This window comes from Vipera berus (genome assembly GCF_964194415.1).
Source record: "Vipera berus genome assembly, chromosome: 1".
NCBI classification, from domain to species: Eukaryota; Metazoa; Chordata; class Lepidosauria; order Squamata; family Viperidae; genus Vipera; species Vipera berus.
Window position 1 is genome coordinate 1012501 of NC_138202.1, and position 17154 is coordinate 1029654.

Here is a 17154-nt window from a genome sequence, read left to right on the forward strand (position 1 = left end):
TTTGCATCATTTTCTAGGTTTAGCCTGTTGGAACATGTAGAATGTTTCCTGAGTCCATCTTGAAGTACACATTCTGTATGTTCCTGTTTTGGATGGCAAACCTCAGACAGGGACGGCAAAGGATGTGTACAGAGTGGGCTTGAGATAACAGGCAAGAAACAAGATCTTAAATTAGAAAGATAAGCTTATGGAATGCAGGAAACTGGATCATATATTAATCCTTGTGTTAATTGAAAGGGATAAGCAATAGATAAGGAAAAACAACCAATTTCGGGATGGCATGTAAACTGTTAATGTTTAACTGCTAAAGCTATTGTTTAAGACATACATATATGAGTGAATGTTAACCAATAAAGGACACAGCTGCTCAAGATTCGTGTGAGTCTCCTTTCATACTACACGTGGCACCTGAACAGGGACCCAATACTTCGTCTGGCAAGGACTTGGTGCACCGTCAACCCTCTATTTGGGTTTCTGTAAGTATGGGGTCTTCGCTTTCTGATTTGCAAAGGAAGCATGTTGAGGAACTTGGGTTTTTATTAAAAAAGGACAGTCATGAGGTATCTCAGCAAAGCCTTTCCTGGCTGGTTCAGGAGGTTTCTGCTCAATGTTTATGGTACCCAGAAAAGGGATCTTTAAAATTAACAGATTGGGGGAAAATTGGAACTACTTTACATGCGGAGCCTAGGGCTGCTGTTGAAATTCTACATCTCTGGCATTTATGTCGGCATGCTATAGAAAAATTTGGCAACAATGTAGTATCATTAGTGTCACCACCTCCCCCTCCGACTTATACTTCTCCAGTTATTTGTCCACCAGCAGCCCCTGAGGCTTATATTAGTCCCACTGCTCCCACAGATACTGGTCAACTTTGTCCTGCAAGGTCTTCTTTTCAAAAAATAGTGGAATCCTGTAAAAAGGATCCATCTTTATCTGGTGCAGAACTCGCTGAGCTTTTGGCTGTTTGCCCTGTTCAATATAGAGAGGGGGAAGGTGAACTATTGGGGCAGCAAATAGCAGAATGGGAAGGGTTACCTTATCAGATTCTGAGGGGACTTAAAAAGGCTATCACTGAGTATGGTTTAACTAGTAATTTCACAAAAGGTCTTCTAGAAGGAATTAAGAATGCATATATTATGGTACCAGAAGATTGGAAGCAGTTATCTAACAAAATGAAATTCAATGGTGAAAAAAGTAAGATTCTACATTTAGGCAGGAAAAATCAAATGCACAGGTATAGTATAGGTGGTACCTTGCTCAATAGTAGTAACTGTGAGAGGGATCTCGGAGTCTTAGTAGACAATCACTTCAATATGAGCCAGCAGTGTGCTGCAGCTGCCAAAAAAGCCAACACAGTGCTAGGCTGCATTAACAGAGGGATAGAATCAAGATCAAGTGAAGTACTAATACCACTTTACAATGCTTTGGTAAGGCCACACCTGGAATACTGCATCCAGTTTTGGTCACCACGATGTAAAAAAGATGTCGAGACTCTAGAAAGGGTACAGAGAAGAGCAACCAAGATGATTAGGGGGCTGGAGTCTAAAACATATAGGGAACGGTTGCTGGAATTGGGTATGTGTAGTTTAATGAAGAGAAGGGTGAGGGGTGACATGATAGCAGTGTTCCAATATCTCAGGGGCTACCACAAAGAAGAGGGAGTCAAGCTATTCTCCAAAGCACCTGAAAGCAGGACAAGAAGCAACGGATGGAAACTAGTCAAGGAGAGAAGCAACCTAGAACTAAGGAGAAACTTCCTGACAGTTAGAACAATTAACCAGTGGAACAACCTGCCTCCAGAGGTGGTGAATGCTCCAACACTGGAGGTTTTTAAGAAGAGACTGGACAGCCATTTGCCTGAAATGGTATAGGGTTTCCTGCCTGAGCAGGGGGTTGGACTAGATGACCTCCAAGGTCCCTTCCAACTTTATATTATTATTATTATGTCGCATGATGTTAACATCAATGCAATATGTAGTCTGGGAGAGTGAGTACATTCGTCATGCTCAGGCTGCTGCCTTGGCTGGGGGGGGCGTATACCGCTGAGCAGTTAGCAGGGGTTGCACCCTTTGCTACCATACCAAATCAGCTTGCTTTACCCCAAGCCACCTTGGCAATGGTATCAGAATGTGCCTTTCGTGCCTTTCTGAAGGTTCCCCAGACTGGAGAAAGCAAAGTAAGTTTCTACAGCATACGGCAGGCTGCTAATGAACCATACACAGATTTTGTAGAAAGATTGTCAAAGGCCATTAAACAGCAGTTTGATAATGCTGAAGCTGCTGGGGAATTGTTAAGGCAGCTGGCTACAGAAAATGCCAACATTGATTGTAAAAGAGCTTCTGGCTATTATACTTTAGCTGATATGCTGCGTGTGTGCCAGGATATTGGTTCTCAGACTTACAAAATGCATCTCCTGGCAGCAGCTATTCAGAAGGGCCAGAAACCCACCGGTTCTTGCTTTGAATGTGGAAAACCTGGTCATTTTCAAAGGGAATGTCGTTCAGTGGCCTCTAACAGTGCTCAAAATAGGCCATCAAAGAAATGCCCAGTCTGTAAAAAGGGATTTCATTGGGCTAATCAATGTCGCTTTCGCTCGGGAAACTTGTTAATGGTTGGGGCACCCACCCAGACACCAAAGAATGCCTTCCCGATAGCGGCTCAGCCTCCTCAGACTTTCTTTCCGCCTCCCCGGCCACAGCAGGTAGTGCTGGGATTGATCTAATTACCCAGGAGGATAGTGATTTTCAGTTCCCACTGCAAGTGAACCTTATTCCATCTCAGTATCATGGACCTTTGCCTGTTGATACTGTGGGCTTATTGTTGCCTTGTTCATCTGCGCACAAAAGGGGTTGCTTTGTGGTTCCAGGTGTCATAGATTCTGACTATACTGGAATTATTATGATGCAGGTTTGGGTCAACATGCCCCAGCTTCTCCCTAAAAATTCTTCAATTGCTCAGCTATTGCTTCTTCCTTATGTCGTTCCGAAGCCAGGGACGGGAGCTCGGGGAAATTCTGGTTTTGGCTCCACTTCCACTTCAGTGGCACTGGTCAAACAAGTTACTTCTTCCCACCCCCTACTTACTTTATACTTAAATAAGTAACCATTTCAGGGTCTTTTAGATACTGGAGCAGATGTTACTGTTATTTCTTCATTACAGTGGCCTGTTCAGTGGCCCAAGCAACCTGTTTCTTCTTTGTGGGGTGTTGATGGTTCAACAGATGCATGGCAAAGTGTTCATGCTATTTCAGTTTCCACTGGTGCTGGTAAGACATTCTCTTTGCATCTGTATATTCTTGACATTCACACCAATATATGGGGTCGTGATAGCCTTACCTTTTTAGATGCTCATTTAGTTTTGGATGATGGCTCTACCTCTTAAATGGACCTGTACTATGCCTGTTTGGGTACAGCAGTGGCCACTTTCTCAGGAAAAGCTATCTGCCCTTCATACTTTGGTGGAGGAGCAATATCGAGCTGGTCATATTGAAATTTCTACTAGCCCTTGGAACACTCCTGTTTTTGTAATAAAAAAGAAAAGTGGAAAATGGAGATTCCTGCACGATCTCAGAAAAATCAATTCGTGTATTCAACCTATGGGTCCTTTGCAATGTGGATTACCTAATCCAAACTTAATTCCTACAAATTATAAAATTTTGGTGGTAGATTTAAAGGATTGTTTCTTTACCATCCCTTTGCAAGCTTAGGATAAAGAAAAATTTGCTTTTACAGTCCCTGTTTTGAATAACAGCATGCCTACCCGGCGATATCAGTGGTGTGTATTGCCTCAGGGCATGCTGAATTCCCGTACTTTATGTCAGTATTTTGTGGATCAGGCTCTTCAGCCATTTCGGGATATGTATCCCACATATATTGTGTATCATTATATGGATGATATCCTGGTTGCTGGTGAATCTATAGATCTTTGCAAGACTGCAGCTGCATTGGAGGCTGTTGTTGCAAAAAGGGGGCTGTATATAGCAAAGGAAAAGATTCAACTTGTTGAGCCTTATCTATACCTTGGACATCGTTTGTTACATGATTCTTCCATTCCTGTCTTGCCTGACCTGAAGGTTTTATCATCTTATACATTGGTACAGTGGCAGAAACTGCTTGGTATTATAAATTGGGCTTGCCCCTTCTTTTCTATCACCACAGGGGAAATGCTTCCTCTTTTTCAATTACTAAAGGGTCCTAAGCAGCCAGAAGATCTGGTTCATCTCTCTGACAAACAGCGAGATTGTTTGGCTACATTGTTTGCCAAGCTTAAAGGGAGGTTTGTTGATCGCCTGCCCTGTACTACCTCTTGTCTTCAGCTTGCGCTTATTCCCTTACCTACAGGATGTTTGTATACTCCATGTTCTGATAAAAGGATTAATATTCATGAGTGGGTGCATTTTTCTGCCACCCCTCCACGCAATATTTATCCGTATCAATCTGCTTTAGAAGATCTAATTATTAAGGGACGCTGGCAAGCTTTAGCATTAACAGGCAGTGATTTGGTTTCTATTTGGTTTCTATTTCTATTTCTTTCACAAGAACTAAATTAGAGCATGATCATTTACTCACTGTGTCTGATTCTTATCAGATAGCCTTTGCCAATTATGTAGGCAGTGTTGAATATTCTTTGCCCAAAGATCCTCGTATCACTATTACAGCAACGCTTAGCCCTCCGTTTGCTTCTATTTTTTCTTGGATGCCTCTGGCTAACGCGCTTACTGTCTTTACTGATGGCTCTCCAACTCGAGGAGTTATTGCATGGTTTTCCTTAAATCACTGGCATACTAAATTTACTTCTCACCAAGTTTCTGCACAACATTCAGAACTTGCAGCAGTGATTCTTGCATTACAACATTTTTCTTCTGTCGTTATTAATCTTGTGGTAGATACTCAGTATATTTATCTTGTCATGCAAACTTTGCCCTATGCATATTGTGCTCCCACTTTGCACATTAATTTGTTATCTTTGTTTCTTACACTTAAACATCTCTTAGAACAGCGCTCTTGTCCTCTTTATGTTGAACACATTCGAAGCCATTCTCCTTTTAATAATGCTCTCACCCAAGGGAATGCCGTAGCTGATAATGCGTTACGGAATGTAGCTTCCCTTTTTTCCAATCCAATTGATAGTCACTCCTTCTTTCATCAGTCAGCAAAATCTCTTGTAAAGCAATTTCATATTCCTTTTTCGCATGCCCAGGACATTTTTCGTTCTTGTCCTGCTTGTCAACAATCTGCTGTTCCTTTTCCTATGGGGGTTAATCCTCGTGGCACATCAGCCAATCAGCTTTGGCAAATGGATGTTACCCAGTTTTCTCCCTTTAAACCTTATATTTATTTACATGCTTCTATTGACACTTACTCTTGCTTTTTGTGGGTTACTGCTTCACGTCACGAGCGTTCAGCGGATGTTATTTCTCATTGTTTGTCTGCCTTTTCTGTGATGGGTCATCCAGCTCAGTTGAAAACTGACAATGGGCCTACATATGTCAGCAAGGATTTCTCACAGTATTGCTTTCGCTGGCATGTTTCTTTAACTCATGGTATACCATACAATTCACAGGGCCAGGCTATCATTGAGCGTGCACATCGTACCTTTAAGGGCTTACTTGAAAAACAAATAAAAGGGGAAAGTGGGCCTTACCATCTTCGAAGGATTAATGATTTCTTAGGAGTCATGCTATTTACTTGGAATTATCTAACTGTCTCAGATTCTTTTTCAGAGCCCCCTGTTCATTATCATTTTCAAGTAGAAAAGTTATTGGAGAAACCTTTGGTGCACTATCATCAAAGCCCTGATCCGCAGTGGAAAGGCCCTGCTCGACTGATTACCTGGGGACGTGGCTACGGCGCAGTAGAAGATCCTGACACTAAACGTGCTGTGTGGGTACCTGCTCGCTGTATTCGTCCATATCATGGCATGGCATCAGGGTCTGTCCAATCCAATTCCGAACTTCAATCTTCAGCTGAAAACGGAGACTCGGCTTCCAAAAGCTAAAACTGAACAGGCTGGCGCACTCACATGGGGCCAGGTGAAGGCTACTACTTATCAAGCCCAACAGCAATTAGATAAGGCAGCCTTGCCTCAGACACCAGAGAATTTGGTAGCTGCTGTATTTGCCATCATAACAGCTAATTCTGTCACTATTTTATTGTTCCTTTGTTTGCTGTTTCCTTCTGCTATAGCTACCACTGACCTTGAGGATAGTAATACCACATATGTTGCCCCGAGTCCCAATATATGGGTGTGTCACGCTCAATACATGTTCACTGTACATGGTCCAGGGGTTGTGCTATATTATGAGCTGCCTATGGCCCTTGGCCAAGTGGCATTTATACCGAATCTTATAGTGTCCACTGCATTTGTGGTCTCCCAACTACAGAATATTCAGAATTCTTGGATCTTTTCAAAACCTCCTACTCAGCTGAACAATGTTCAGTGGCATTATTTTAAACTTACCCATTTCACAAAATGGGTTTGTTTTTGTTGCCATGCTGGTCATACTTGGCTTAACAACTGGAAGGATATAAGTAAAGCTCGTAAAATTCTCAATAAACTTGGAAACTATACCTATTGTTCTGACTACTATTGGTTATGGGGAACCTTTAACACCTCTCTTTATGGCCATAATATTGCCCTTGAATCATATCCACAAGATTTTCCCTTGTTCAATGCCACTGATAGCTCTAATCCAGGCTCCATTTGTGCTGGATGGCAGCTGAAGGATCCTAATATGTGGTTCTTTTTTGATAAGTATGCCACAAATGTGCACCCTCAAAATTATCAGTGTGCTGCTATAGGTTATCCTTCTCTACCTGTTCAAGTTGCCCCTGCAGTTTCTTCATCCTGGCATCGTCGAGATCTCATGGGTCCCATGTGTGAGGATAATGTTATCATTGACAAACAGCTTTCTGGAGGTTCCACCTTTGGCCGTGCTATTGCTGGTGCCATTACTTGCATTATCACCTTAGGTTCTTATCCTGGCATCATAGCACAAGAAAATCGCCATTCTATTCTAGGGCTCACTTATTTATTATTATTATTATTTATTTATTTAGATTTATATACCGCCCTTTCCCGAAGGACTCAGGGCGGTTTACAGGGCATTTAAAAAACAGTCAGTACAAACGTTAAAACAAATTAAAAGAGATTAAATAGAACCCTGAGAAAATTAAAACCCAGTTAAAATTAAAATTAAAAATATTCTCAGCCTGGGCCAGAGAGCTCGAAGAGCCAGGTCTTCAGGTCCCGGCGGAATGAACGGAGGTTGGGGGCAGTCCTAAGCTCCGCAGGCAGCTGGTTCCACAGGGCAGGCGCACCCACTGAGAAGGCCCTACCCCTGGGTGTTACCCGCCGGCAGTCTTTAACCGGCGGCACCCTGAGGAGACCCTCCCTGTGGGAGTGCACTGGACGAAGGGAACTTGATGCTGGCAGCAGGTGTTCCCTCAAATATCCCGGACCCTCGCCATTTAGGGCTTTATAGGTCATCACCAGCACCTCACTTGTCGCTTGGAGAAGACTATCAATGCCACTGCTGCCATTGTGCGTGATTTGCAGGCTGAAATCGAAGAACTCAACCAAGACATGATTCAACAGTGCTTTGCAATTGATTATTTGTTAGCACGTCAGGGGGGATTTTGTAAGCTTGTGGGTAATCGTGCTTGTGATGTCCATTACCATTCTTTGAATAAAACCATTGAGGATGAATTAGCTAAACTCCAATCATATATTTTGGATAATACTCATACTCCCTCCCCTTTTGAATGGTTGACTAATTGGCTTCCTGATTGGACTTGGCTCCGTCAACTGTTTTTTTAATGGCCTCTTGGTCATTGGATTTTGTATAGGTTGTTGTAGTTTTGCTCAATGTATACCTTCTTTCATTGCCTTATTTTGCCCTACTCTAGTTTCTCTCCATCCCATTCAGCTTCAAAATCTTCAAAAGGCTCTGTTTCCTCAATTTAAAATAAAAAGAGAGGACATGTAGCATGTTTCCTGAGTCCATCTTGAAGTACACATTCTGTATGTTCCTGTTTTGGATGGCAAACCTCAGACAGGGACTGCAAAGGATGTGTACAGAGTGGGCTTGAGATAACATGTAAGAAACAAGATCTTAAATTAGAAAGATAAGCTTACGGAATGCAGGAAGCTGGATCATATATTAATCCTTGTGTTAATTGAAAGGGATAAGCAATAGATAAGGAAAAACAACCAATTTCGGGATGGCATGTAAACTGTTAATGTTTAACTGCTAAAGCTATTGTTTAAGACATACATATATGAGTGAATGTTAACCAATAAAGGACACAGCTGCTCAAGATTCGTGTGAGTCTCCTTTCATACTACAGGAACATGTTAAGAGTCAAAAATCCCCTGTCTCACATTTCTATATTTCTTCTGGTCGTAAGCTGCTCCTTTGAGTTCAGGTCTGGCCTCAGGATAATAATGTAGCATTTGGAGATGAAGACGCAACCAAGCAGACCAGCACTGGAGGCCAGGATGGAGAAGATCTGCACAGCCACCATGTATTTCCCTTTGGTGCTCAGGTAGGTGGGCACAAAGGTAACCCAGACACTGCAAAAGACTAGCATGCTGAAGGTGATCAGCTTGGCTTCATTAAAGGCCCCAGGGAGATTCTTGGCCAGGAAAGCCACCATGAAGCAGATGGCAGCCAGGAAACCCATGTAGCTGAGGGTGAAGTAGAACATGACAACAGCGCCTTCGTTGCATTGCAAGATGATCTCTCCAGGCTGGGAGTGGAGGTCAGAATCAGGGAATGGGGGAGAAATTCCCAACCAGATGGAGCAGATGATAATTTGGACAGCCGAACAAGAAAGGATGATGGAGTTGGCCAAGCTCTTCCCCAACCATCTCTTCAATCTATTCCCTGGTATTGTGGCCAGAAAAGCCAATACCACCGTGATTGTTTTGGCCAAGAGAGAAGAAATGGCAACTGAGAAGATGATGCTGAAAAATGTTTGTCGGAGAAGGCATGAGACTCTCCTTGGTTGACCAATGAAGAGAAAATTAGACAAGAAACATAGCAGGAGGGAGACCAGGAGGATGTAAGAGAGGTCCCGGTTGTTGGCTTTGACAAGGGGAGTTTCCCGATATTTAATGAATATGAGTAAAACAAAGCCTGTGGTTAGGGAAAAGAACAGAGCAAATGATACCAGGATGTTACCCAAATTTTCTTCATAAGACAGGAAGGTTATAAATTTGGGTATACACCGGACTTGATCCCCATTTGGATATTGATCATCTGGACACTTGGTGCACTTTTCTGTATCTGGTGGGGGGAGAGAAATATTTCTTTGTTATACTATCCTTTCAACTTTGAAGAAATACATTCTTGAGATAAGATGCATTTCTTACCATCTTACCATCTCCACAGAAAGATCATGAAAAGAATACCATTTTCTAAAAAAAAATATTTCTAATGGTTTATTAAATTGGGGGAAGCCCTCGGACATTAACAATTTCTTGTGTAATATGCAGAATCTTCAAAGGAACTCCATTATTAACGGTAAATAATAAATCAGTTAATATTTCTAGATATACTTCATGGCACTTCTTCATATGCTGGACTCAGAAGATTCTAAATTATGAATTCTAGCTTGCTGGCAGAGACATTTTGCTTAGCACCAAAGGAGATTCTTAGATGAGAAGTGAAACATTTTAAAAGAAAAAGGGAAAGAAAAAGAAAAAAACAGTTCCCTTTTGGGGGAAAAGCATCTTTTGGGACAGACATGACCTGGATGATTGACAATGTCCATAGACAATGCATTGCAATCATCCTTCCCAGAGATGGACCTAAAACAATTCCTCAAGTTTCAAAGAATTCAGATATTCCTAGAAAGGTTAAAAAATATAATGACACCTCCAAATTGAAAACCAAAGGAGAGATTTTCTCTGATAATAGTGAAGCTTGTGCAATCTGTCACATCTTCCCATCTGTTCTCAGCCCCTCCTTCAAGGTCTTTTTGTTTGTCATCCCTTAGATAAGAAATCATGGTCGAAAAAACACAATAAAATGTTTGAATTTCGACCTTTTAACTTTCACTTCCATGAAAATGCTGTGGATGAATCCATTTCCACAAGGCCTGACCTTTTCTTTGGTGTCACCCACCTTCCTTAATGGAGATGGTCCCCTCTGGACAACGAATGCAGTCATAGCAGCAAACTGGCTCTCCTTCTCGAGCCCGCTTGACAAATCGAGGATGACAATTTTCCACACATTTGGACTGAGGCAGAGACTAAGCAGAAAAGAAGGAATGCCAAAGTAAATATCTCAGAATTAACCTTCCATGGAAAATGGAGGTAGACATACACCTTAATGAAGTAGTCTTTGGGCCTCAGTTAAATAAATATGATGTCCCACTCCTTTGGATCTCATCTATCAAAGAATGGTGGTTTGTGGGGTCCAGGAGAAAAGCCTGTTCTGTTGTGGCCGACAACTTCTGGAATATTCTACCATTGGAGGTGAGGTAGGCCCCAACAACCCTGGCCTTCCAGAGGAAACTTAAAGCCTGACTCTGCTGGCTAGCCTGAGGCCTCCATAGGAGTGTGCTGTTCTTGGGGTGGCTGACAGGGTAGAGAGAAGATCCTCACCCGCATATTGCCCGTCCTCTTGGTTTTTAGGTACTGACTTAATTATCTTAATATTGATCATATTGTATTAACTTTTTAACCTTTCTATCATTTTGTAAGCTATCCAGAGTTGCTGCAACAGTGAGAGATATATCATTTGCTCCAAAGAGTTGTAGGAGATACACCTACTGGTAGATTTTTCATTTAGTTCCTTCCTGGCCATATTAATATGGATTCCTCGATCCTTCATAAAGTCATGATTTTCAGAGATGATGATCTATCCATTAAATTTTATAATAAAACTTATTCTACAGGATTTATTAGTATTTATTTTATTACATTTTTTAAAAAAATGTTTAAATAGAATAAAACAAGAAACTTCTGCCCAGCAGGATACTAAATTGCAGAGAGGACACAAAAGGGCCATGATCTAGGTCATAAAGTTTAGTCACCCAGTTTCTTATGTTGGACATGGCTGAATCTGCCGAAGTGGTGCAAACCGGCTGAATCCCACCACTGCACCCTGGCCAATAGTACTGAAGCTTCCCAAGCCATCTAACAAAATTATAAGAGTACTACTCCCCACACTCAATTCTCATTGAAAATCATCCCTCTTGATGACTAGGCTTAGCCCACTTGAAATGGGCTCTAGGGCTTTGGAAATCAGAGAAAAGTCTCCAATATGTTCCCCACCTTGTTGAGCAACTTTAGCCTTGAAAGTGGCTCTTGCTTGATCATTATTCTCTGCCTTTCAAAGCTCCCAAGTTTCAATTTGATGGGATCCTCCTTGGGCAGAATCAACAAGCACCTAAAGTCCAGATCCGCTGTTACATCTCCGTTTTGATCCAAGTAGAGTTGAAAGTTGGAAAGATTCCAAAATTCATTCTTCTCAAGAAACGGGTGGAACTGGAACGAATTCATTCCCAGATTTTAAAAGTAGAAATCCTTAGTTTCTTATCCCTTGTGGTCTTTTAACATTTGAATCTTTCTTTAATAGTTGTCCAAGTTGCAAATATGCTTGGCTAGGGGAACAAGGGGAACCACTATCTTCAAAAGTGGAAAAAAGTTCAGCAACATTTGTCAAAAATATATTGAGAAAACATAGATTGAGAAAATATATAATTGTCACAGTTTATCAATTATATGGGACATTCTTGAGCAGGTCACTAATAAATTAACAAACAAAGAGATTATGTATACATTCCCTGAAAACAACAGGGTGATTATAAGAAAGCAGGGATTTGTCAAGAAGAAAGTAGCCAGTTTAATCTTCTCTCTGCTAGTCAACAGAAAAAACACATCCTGATGAGCTAATTCTGCTTTATTGTAAAGCTACATTAACAGAATCTTGCAAGTCTGAAAGTACAAGTCTCCCACAACCTCTTTTGACTGCCTGAAAAGTTTCATTTCTTTGCCTGGTATTCACCTGTTGGCTGCCTCTTCTTATCTAATTGTTCCTAGGAAACCTATCATCCTCGTCATCCCCCAAGATCAAGGGTTTGGACTAGATGACCTCCAAGGTCCCTTCCAACTTATTATTATTATTATTATTATTATTATTATTATTATTATTATTATTATTATTATTATTATTATTATTATTACACTCAGTCAACTAAACACTCAAATTGACTGGCACTAATGGTTGACACGAGTTGCTGCCAGCATCCTAGGTATCAACCAGGTATCTCCTTAAAATGTAAGATGTTCCGAGTAGCGCAGTTTTTTGTAGCTTTGATGGAGTTATTGCAGGAAGCTGCAATTTCTTGATGTATTTTGCAAAGTTTTTGGACATAGTTCCCAGTGCCCCGATGACAATGGGTATCACTGTTACACGTTTCATCCATAATCGCGCAGTTTCATTGGCCAGGTCGCGGTATTTCATATTTTTTTTCAGTTCTTTTTCTTCGACTATAGCATCTCCTGGTATAGTGATATCAATCAACTCTACGACTGCGATATCTGGCGTGTTATGTTCCAAATGGCTATCTATCTGTATTCGGAAGTCCCACAAGACTTCCCACAAGATTAAGAGCTATCTGTTGATTGTTATTCCATAGTTCATAGATATGGAAAAATGAATTCAGTCAAAAGAGAGTGGTTAGGCTAGATGGCCTCAGGGTCTCCATTAAATTTATAAAGATAAAATTCTACAAGGCTAATCACAAACCACATACATCCAGGAATTTATTTAAAACTGCATGCATCCTTTTAAAAATAGCAGTGTTTAATATCAAAATGTATCTACCATGGCATAGCCTCTTTGGAATATTAAGCCCCAGTCGATTAGATTGGCCAAAAGTGTTGGACTTTGGTAGCATAGTTAGGTTGAGATAGTTCCCCACCTTTTCCATTACATTTCTCCTCAAACAGAACTGAGATTAATGGAGAGTTATTTCTCCTTTTCTAGCACAAGGAAATTAAAATCGTTCTCCTACTTCTCCTTTCCTCAAAAGAAATTAAGTTTGATGGATTCTTTTTGGAACCACATACCTGCCACGACTGCAGCCTTGGAGTTCCCAAACTCTCTTCGCCCTCCTTCCTTCTCCTGCATCTGGAGGAATATGCAGCATTCAGGGCATGCACCAGAGTCTTAACAATACTGTGAACATGGATGTTATTTGAGATCCGTGAACTGTTCCTTCCCTGTTGGGTCTCCAGTGATGCTTTCTGGGTGCATCTTCTCTGCCCTTTGACAGAAAAGACACGATTTGAAAAAGAGCAGCGAAAGTACTGATCTTCATACTGGTCATCTACAAATAAGTAGGGTTCAAAGGCATCATCTTTTGGGCTTTGTTTCCCCTGAAAACCAAAGGACCAAATACTGTGGATGTATTTGAGAAGTCTGGATTTTTTTAATGTATATGTTCCCAAATTTGTGGTGATCCAGACTTTCCCTTCAACGGGTCCTGGCAAGTCTTCAAGTGTTGAATGGAAAGGACGGATTCTGTCTGAAATGGAAATATATTCTAAGAAGTGAACAAAGACATTGACTTGTCTCCACTTAGAGATGGCGTCTCTGAGGGATGGCGGATCTCTAGTCATTGAGAATCGTTGTGATATTACAACACAAATTCCATTCCTGACAAGCATAGGAGTGAAAGTCCTCATGAAACTCTCTCCCTTTTCTGTGTCTGAAGCAAAGAGACCAATCAAGGTCCATCTGAAATGGAGAAGCAGAGGGACAATTGCTGGGTCCTGGAACCCTTCTTTGGGCAGCATCTGGTGGAAAAAAGGGAACTGGGTTTTATCACTCAGAGCCTCTGAAGCAGTTACATAACTGATCTGAAAAGACAATGAAGAATGCTTGTATTGGGGTTCAGATCAAGTCCAAAACATTAGCTTTTGATAAATCCAACTACATTCTCTTGAACTTATTAGAATAGTTTATTGTTGATTAGTCATTAAGCCTACACAAATACAGAATATAAAACACAGAACATTAAGAACACAATATATAAACACAGAATAAAAAAATAAGGTAACAAGAATACAAATAAGGAATGAAAATCATACTTCTGTATCACCCTTACAATTTACCACAATCAGACCCAGCTATACAGATTTCAAGTGAACCGTTTTGTTCCAACAAAGTGCCGTTATGTATAATTTTTGATTTCTTATAGCATAGGAAATAATTTGTTTTACTATAAGGATCCCAATAGGTCATTTTTGTAATGTTCAGTCCAAGCTACTGAATGCTTTCTTTATTTTATTTATTTATTTATTTTAATTCCATTTATATCCCGCCCTTCTCCGAAGACTCAGGGCGGCTTACAAGCTTAGCTTTCCTACATAATTGATACCGTCCTTATTTTATTGGTGATATATGTCTTAAGCTTCACATCTCAGCTCATATAAGAGCTTAACGGTAATCTTCGCATTATATACTGTAATAAATAGCGCTAAGGAAGTTGAATAGCTATGATTCTTTTAAAATTTAAGTAGTAGATTCACTCCTGTCCTTGCTCTGAGCTCCTCTGATGTAGAGTGAGCCAAGGTCCACTCTCCTAGATAAGCAAAGGTGTTCCTTGCTCTATTAGGTCACCCCTGAAGAGCAATCTAAGGACATGATGTCATTTTTAAGAATCACAACTTTTGACTTTGGTTTATTCATAATCAGATAATTATTACGGGAGTTTGAGACAAGTCTTCTTAATAGCCTATGGAACCCAACTTGAGGGGGTCCTGGGTGCTCTCTGAGCTTGCTCGTTTTCTTGCAGACGTTTCACGACCCAAAATAGGTAACATCATCAGTGCTAATCATCCTCATCCTCATCCCTAGCACTGATGATGTTGCCCAGTTTGGGTCATGAAACGTCTGCAAGAAAACAAGCAAGCTCAGAGAGCAGAAGGGACCCCTCAGGTCAACCCTGGCCTACAAACATTCTCCTTTATTACAACTCAACTAATAATACCCTTCTCAGTGTATAACAAGGTGATAACATATGTACTTAACGCCTTAGGCATGAGTGCCTGAGGGTCCTTCATTAGTCCTGGTAAGTCAATTCAAGTCTAGACTGAATCATAATGGTGCAAATATGCCCTTTCATGAGTTTTGATCCTATTTGATTCAAGTGTCCAGCAGAATCCACCAAAGCAATGAGGAGGGTGTCATAAGAGGATGTGGCTGTTTTGATGGTTGCCCCCTTCTCAGTATGGATCCCAATCACCACCCATGACACCCACAATGGGCACGGTGAAAAGCAGCTCCTGAATTCCATAGAGAAGATATAAGTAGATATATTGATCACCCACCACTCCTCACTCACTTTACCAGATACAGACGCACAAACCTGTGGGACTTTGTAGGTGCCTACTAAAGTTGACATCTGGATAGAAATGTCCCTTCTAGCTGCATCGAGAAGAGTCAAAAGACTGTCCTTCTTTCCACAGCTATAGTTGGGAACATTGGCTTCTCCAGTAGAAAGCATGTCCAACAAGGCATCGGAAGTGCTCAGTGTGTTCAGTGAGTTGTCATGGATGTTGTAGCCAAGTGTGAGATTGTGCAGGAGCTCTGGATTCTTGTTAGCCATGTGAATGGCAAAAATGAATCGGACAATTCTAAACTTATCAGAAGATAACCTACCAGAAGGTTCCCACCTATAGAAAAATATTCAGATTATCACCATCACCATCAAAAGCAATAACAGAATATTGTTTAATGTGTTTACTCTTTACCACCACAACTCTGTTGGATCTTAAGCCAATACTGATCCAAAACTAGAGGTAAAAATTAAACCATTCAATGAGCATTTATAAAATTACGGAAATGGGCTTGACAAAGGAAACTACAACTTTTTCAACAGTTACTTTAAACAAAAGTCAGTACTGGATGGGGAGAAAGAAATAATCCAGAGTTCTTTTCGCTGTTTCTCCATCTTTGGATTTCAGCTTCTTCCAGGAAATTAGGAAAGTCCTGCAATACAGGAGTAAGTGAAATAAGAAGAGAGGAAAAAAGGAGAGTATTACAACTGCAGATGGAAGGAATCCAACTCCTTCACCCTGAATGACTTACGAGAGAGGCTGACTAGAAGGAGCCACGTTGAAAGGCAATGTTATATTTGAGCTTAAGGTCGCAGTGGTGACCACACTGATGAGATGGTCTCCTGGCCTGTAATAGCTCGGTGGTTTTTTTCCATCCTGATGCTCCAAATTCATCGGGCACTTCGTTCTAAGCTTTCCAGAGACTGGCTGGAATACGGGCAGCATCAGAAGCACCAGCAGCAGAATCAGGAGGTCCATAATTCATTGGGCTGAATCAATCCCTTTCTAAAGAAGGACACCCAGAAGACACAGGAGAACTCAAAGCACTCCTTCAAGATGGGAATGCCAGTGGTTCTTCTGATTCAGACAGAGACAAGCTGAGCTTCATCCGGAAAGAAGAGAAAGTACATTCAAGAGCACAGCTTCTGCCTGTCCTAAAACCTGTGCCACAAAGAACCTGACCTGAGGCATTTATCCTTTCCTGATGCAAGATCCCTTCATGCTGCTTCAGTCTGATGTTTGCATCAAGGCAGTGGGTGGAGAAGGGACAGAAGAGGTCTCAAAGAACAGGATGGTGATAATTATACTGTGAAGCAACTTCACCTCTGGGAACCCTGAAGTTCTTCCAGGGCTCCGTGTGTCAGAACCCATATTCTAAGGGGGCTCTTTCTAACTTTAATTCTAACTCTAATCTTTCTACTCTTCTGGGTTCTGCCATGCTCCCGGAGGGGAGGGGGGAAATGTGGGCTGTTTCTTTGTCTGAACTATCTTTCCCCTTGATGTCAGCTAGAAGGGGCGGAGGAATGCGCCTCCAGCAACTGATTTATCTCTGTGAAGAGCTGAGAAAACATTGCTGCAACCCTGAAACAGCCTGGTGTTATCTCCTCATTCCCACAACGGAGTTAACTCCCACAACGGAGTTAACACCTGGGGATTGGCCCATTTGAACTGACCAGATGAACTATTGGGGTGGGGTTTGCTTGGGACACTTTTAGTCTATTGATTTGAATGAGAAACCCTCAGATCCTGTCTATTATGCCTGCTATCAGCTTCTCCTAATAAAAGTTCCTTTTGGAA

At 41.3% G+C, this 17154-nt stretch overlaps 1 protein-coding gene across 1 annotated transcript; it reads right to left on the reverse strand.

Annotated features, from left to right (window-relative positions):
• Nucleotides 1–8378: 8378 nt before the first annotated feature.
• LOC308660430 (vomeronasal type-2 receptor 26-like) lies at nucleotides 8379–16495 on the reverse strand (the record flags this gene model as incomplete). Its single annotated transcript, XM_081314805.1, has 6 exons — nucleotides 16109–16495; nucleotides 15387–15693; nucleotides 13084–13875; nucleotides 11284–11496; nucleotides 10130–10256; nucleotides 8379–9289 (listed from the first exon to the last, which is right to left on the reverse strand). The coding sequence occupies exons 1-6, from the start codon at nucleotides 16333–16335 to the stop codon at nucleotides 8379–8381; spliced, it is 2577 nt and encodes an 858-aa protein (XP_081170931.1). The 5' UTR covers nucleotides 16336–16495.
• Between the last annotated feature and the right edge of the window lie 659 nt (nucleotides 16496–17154).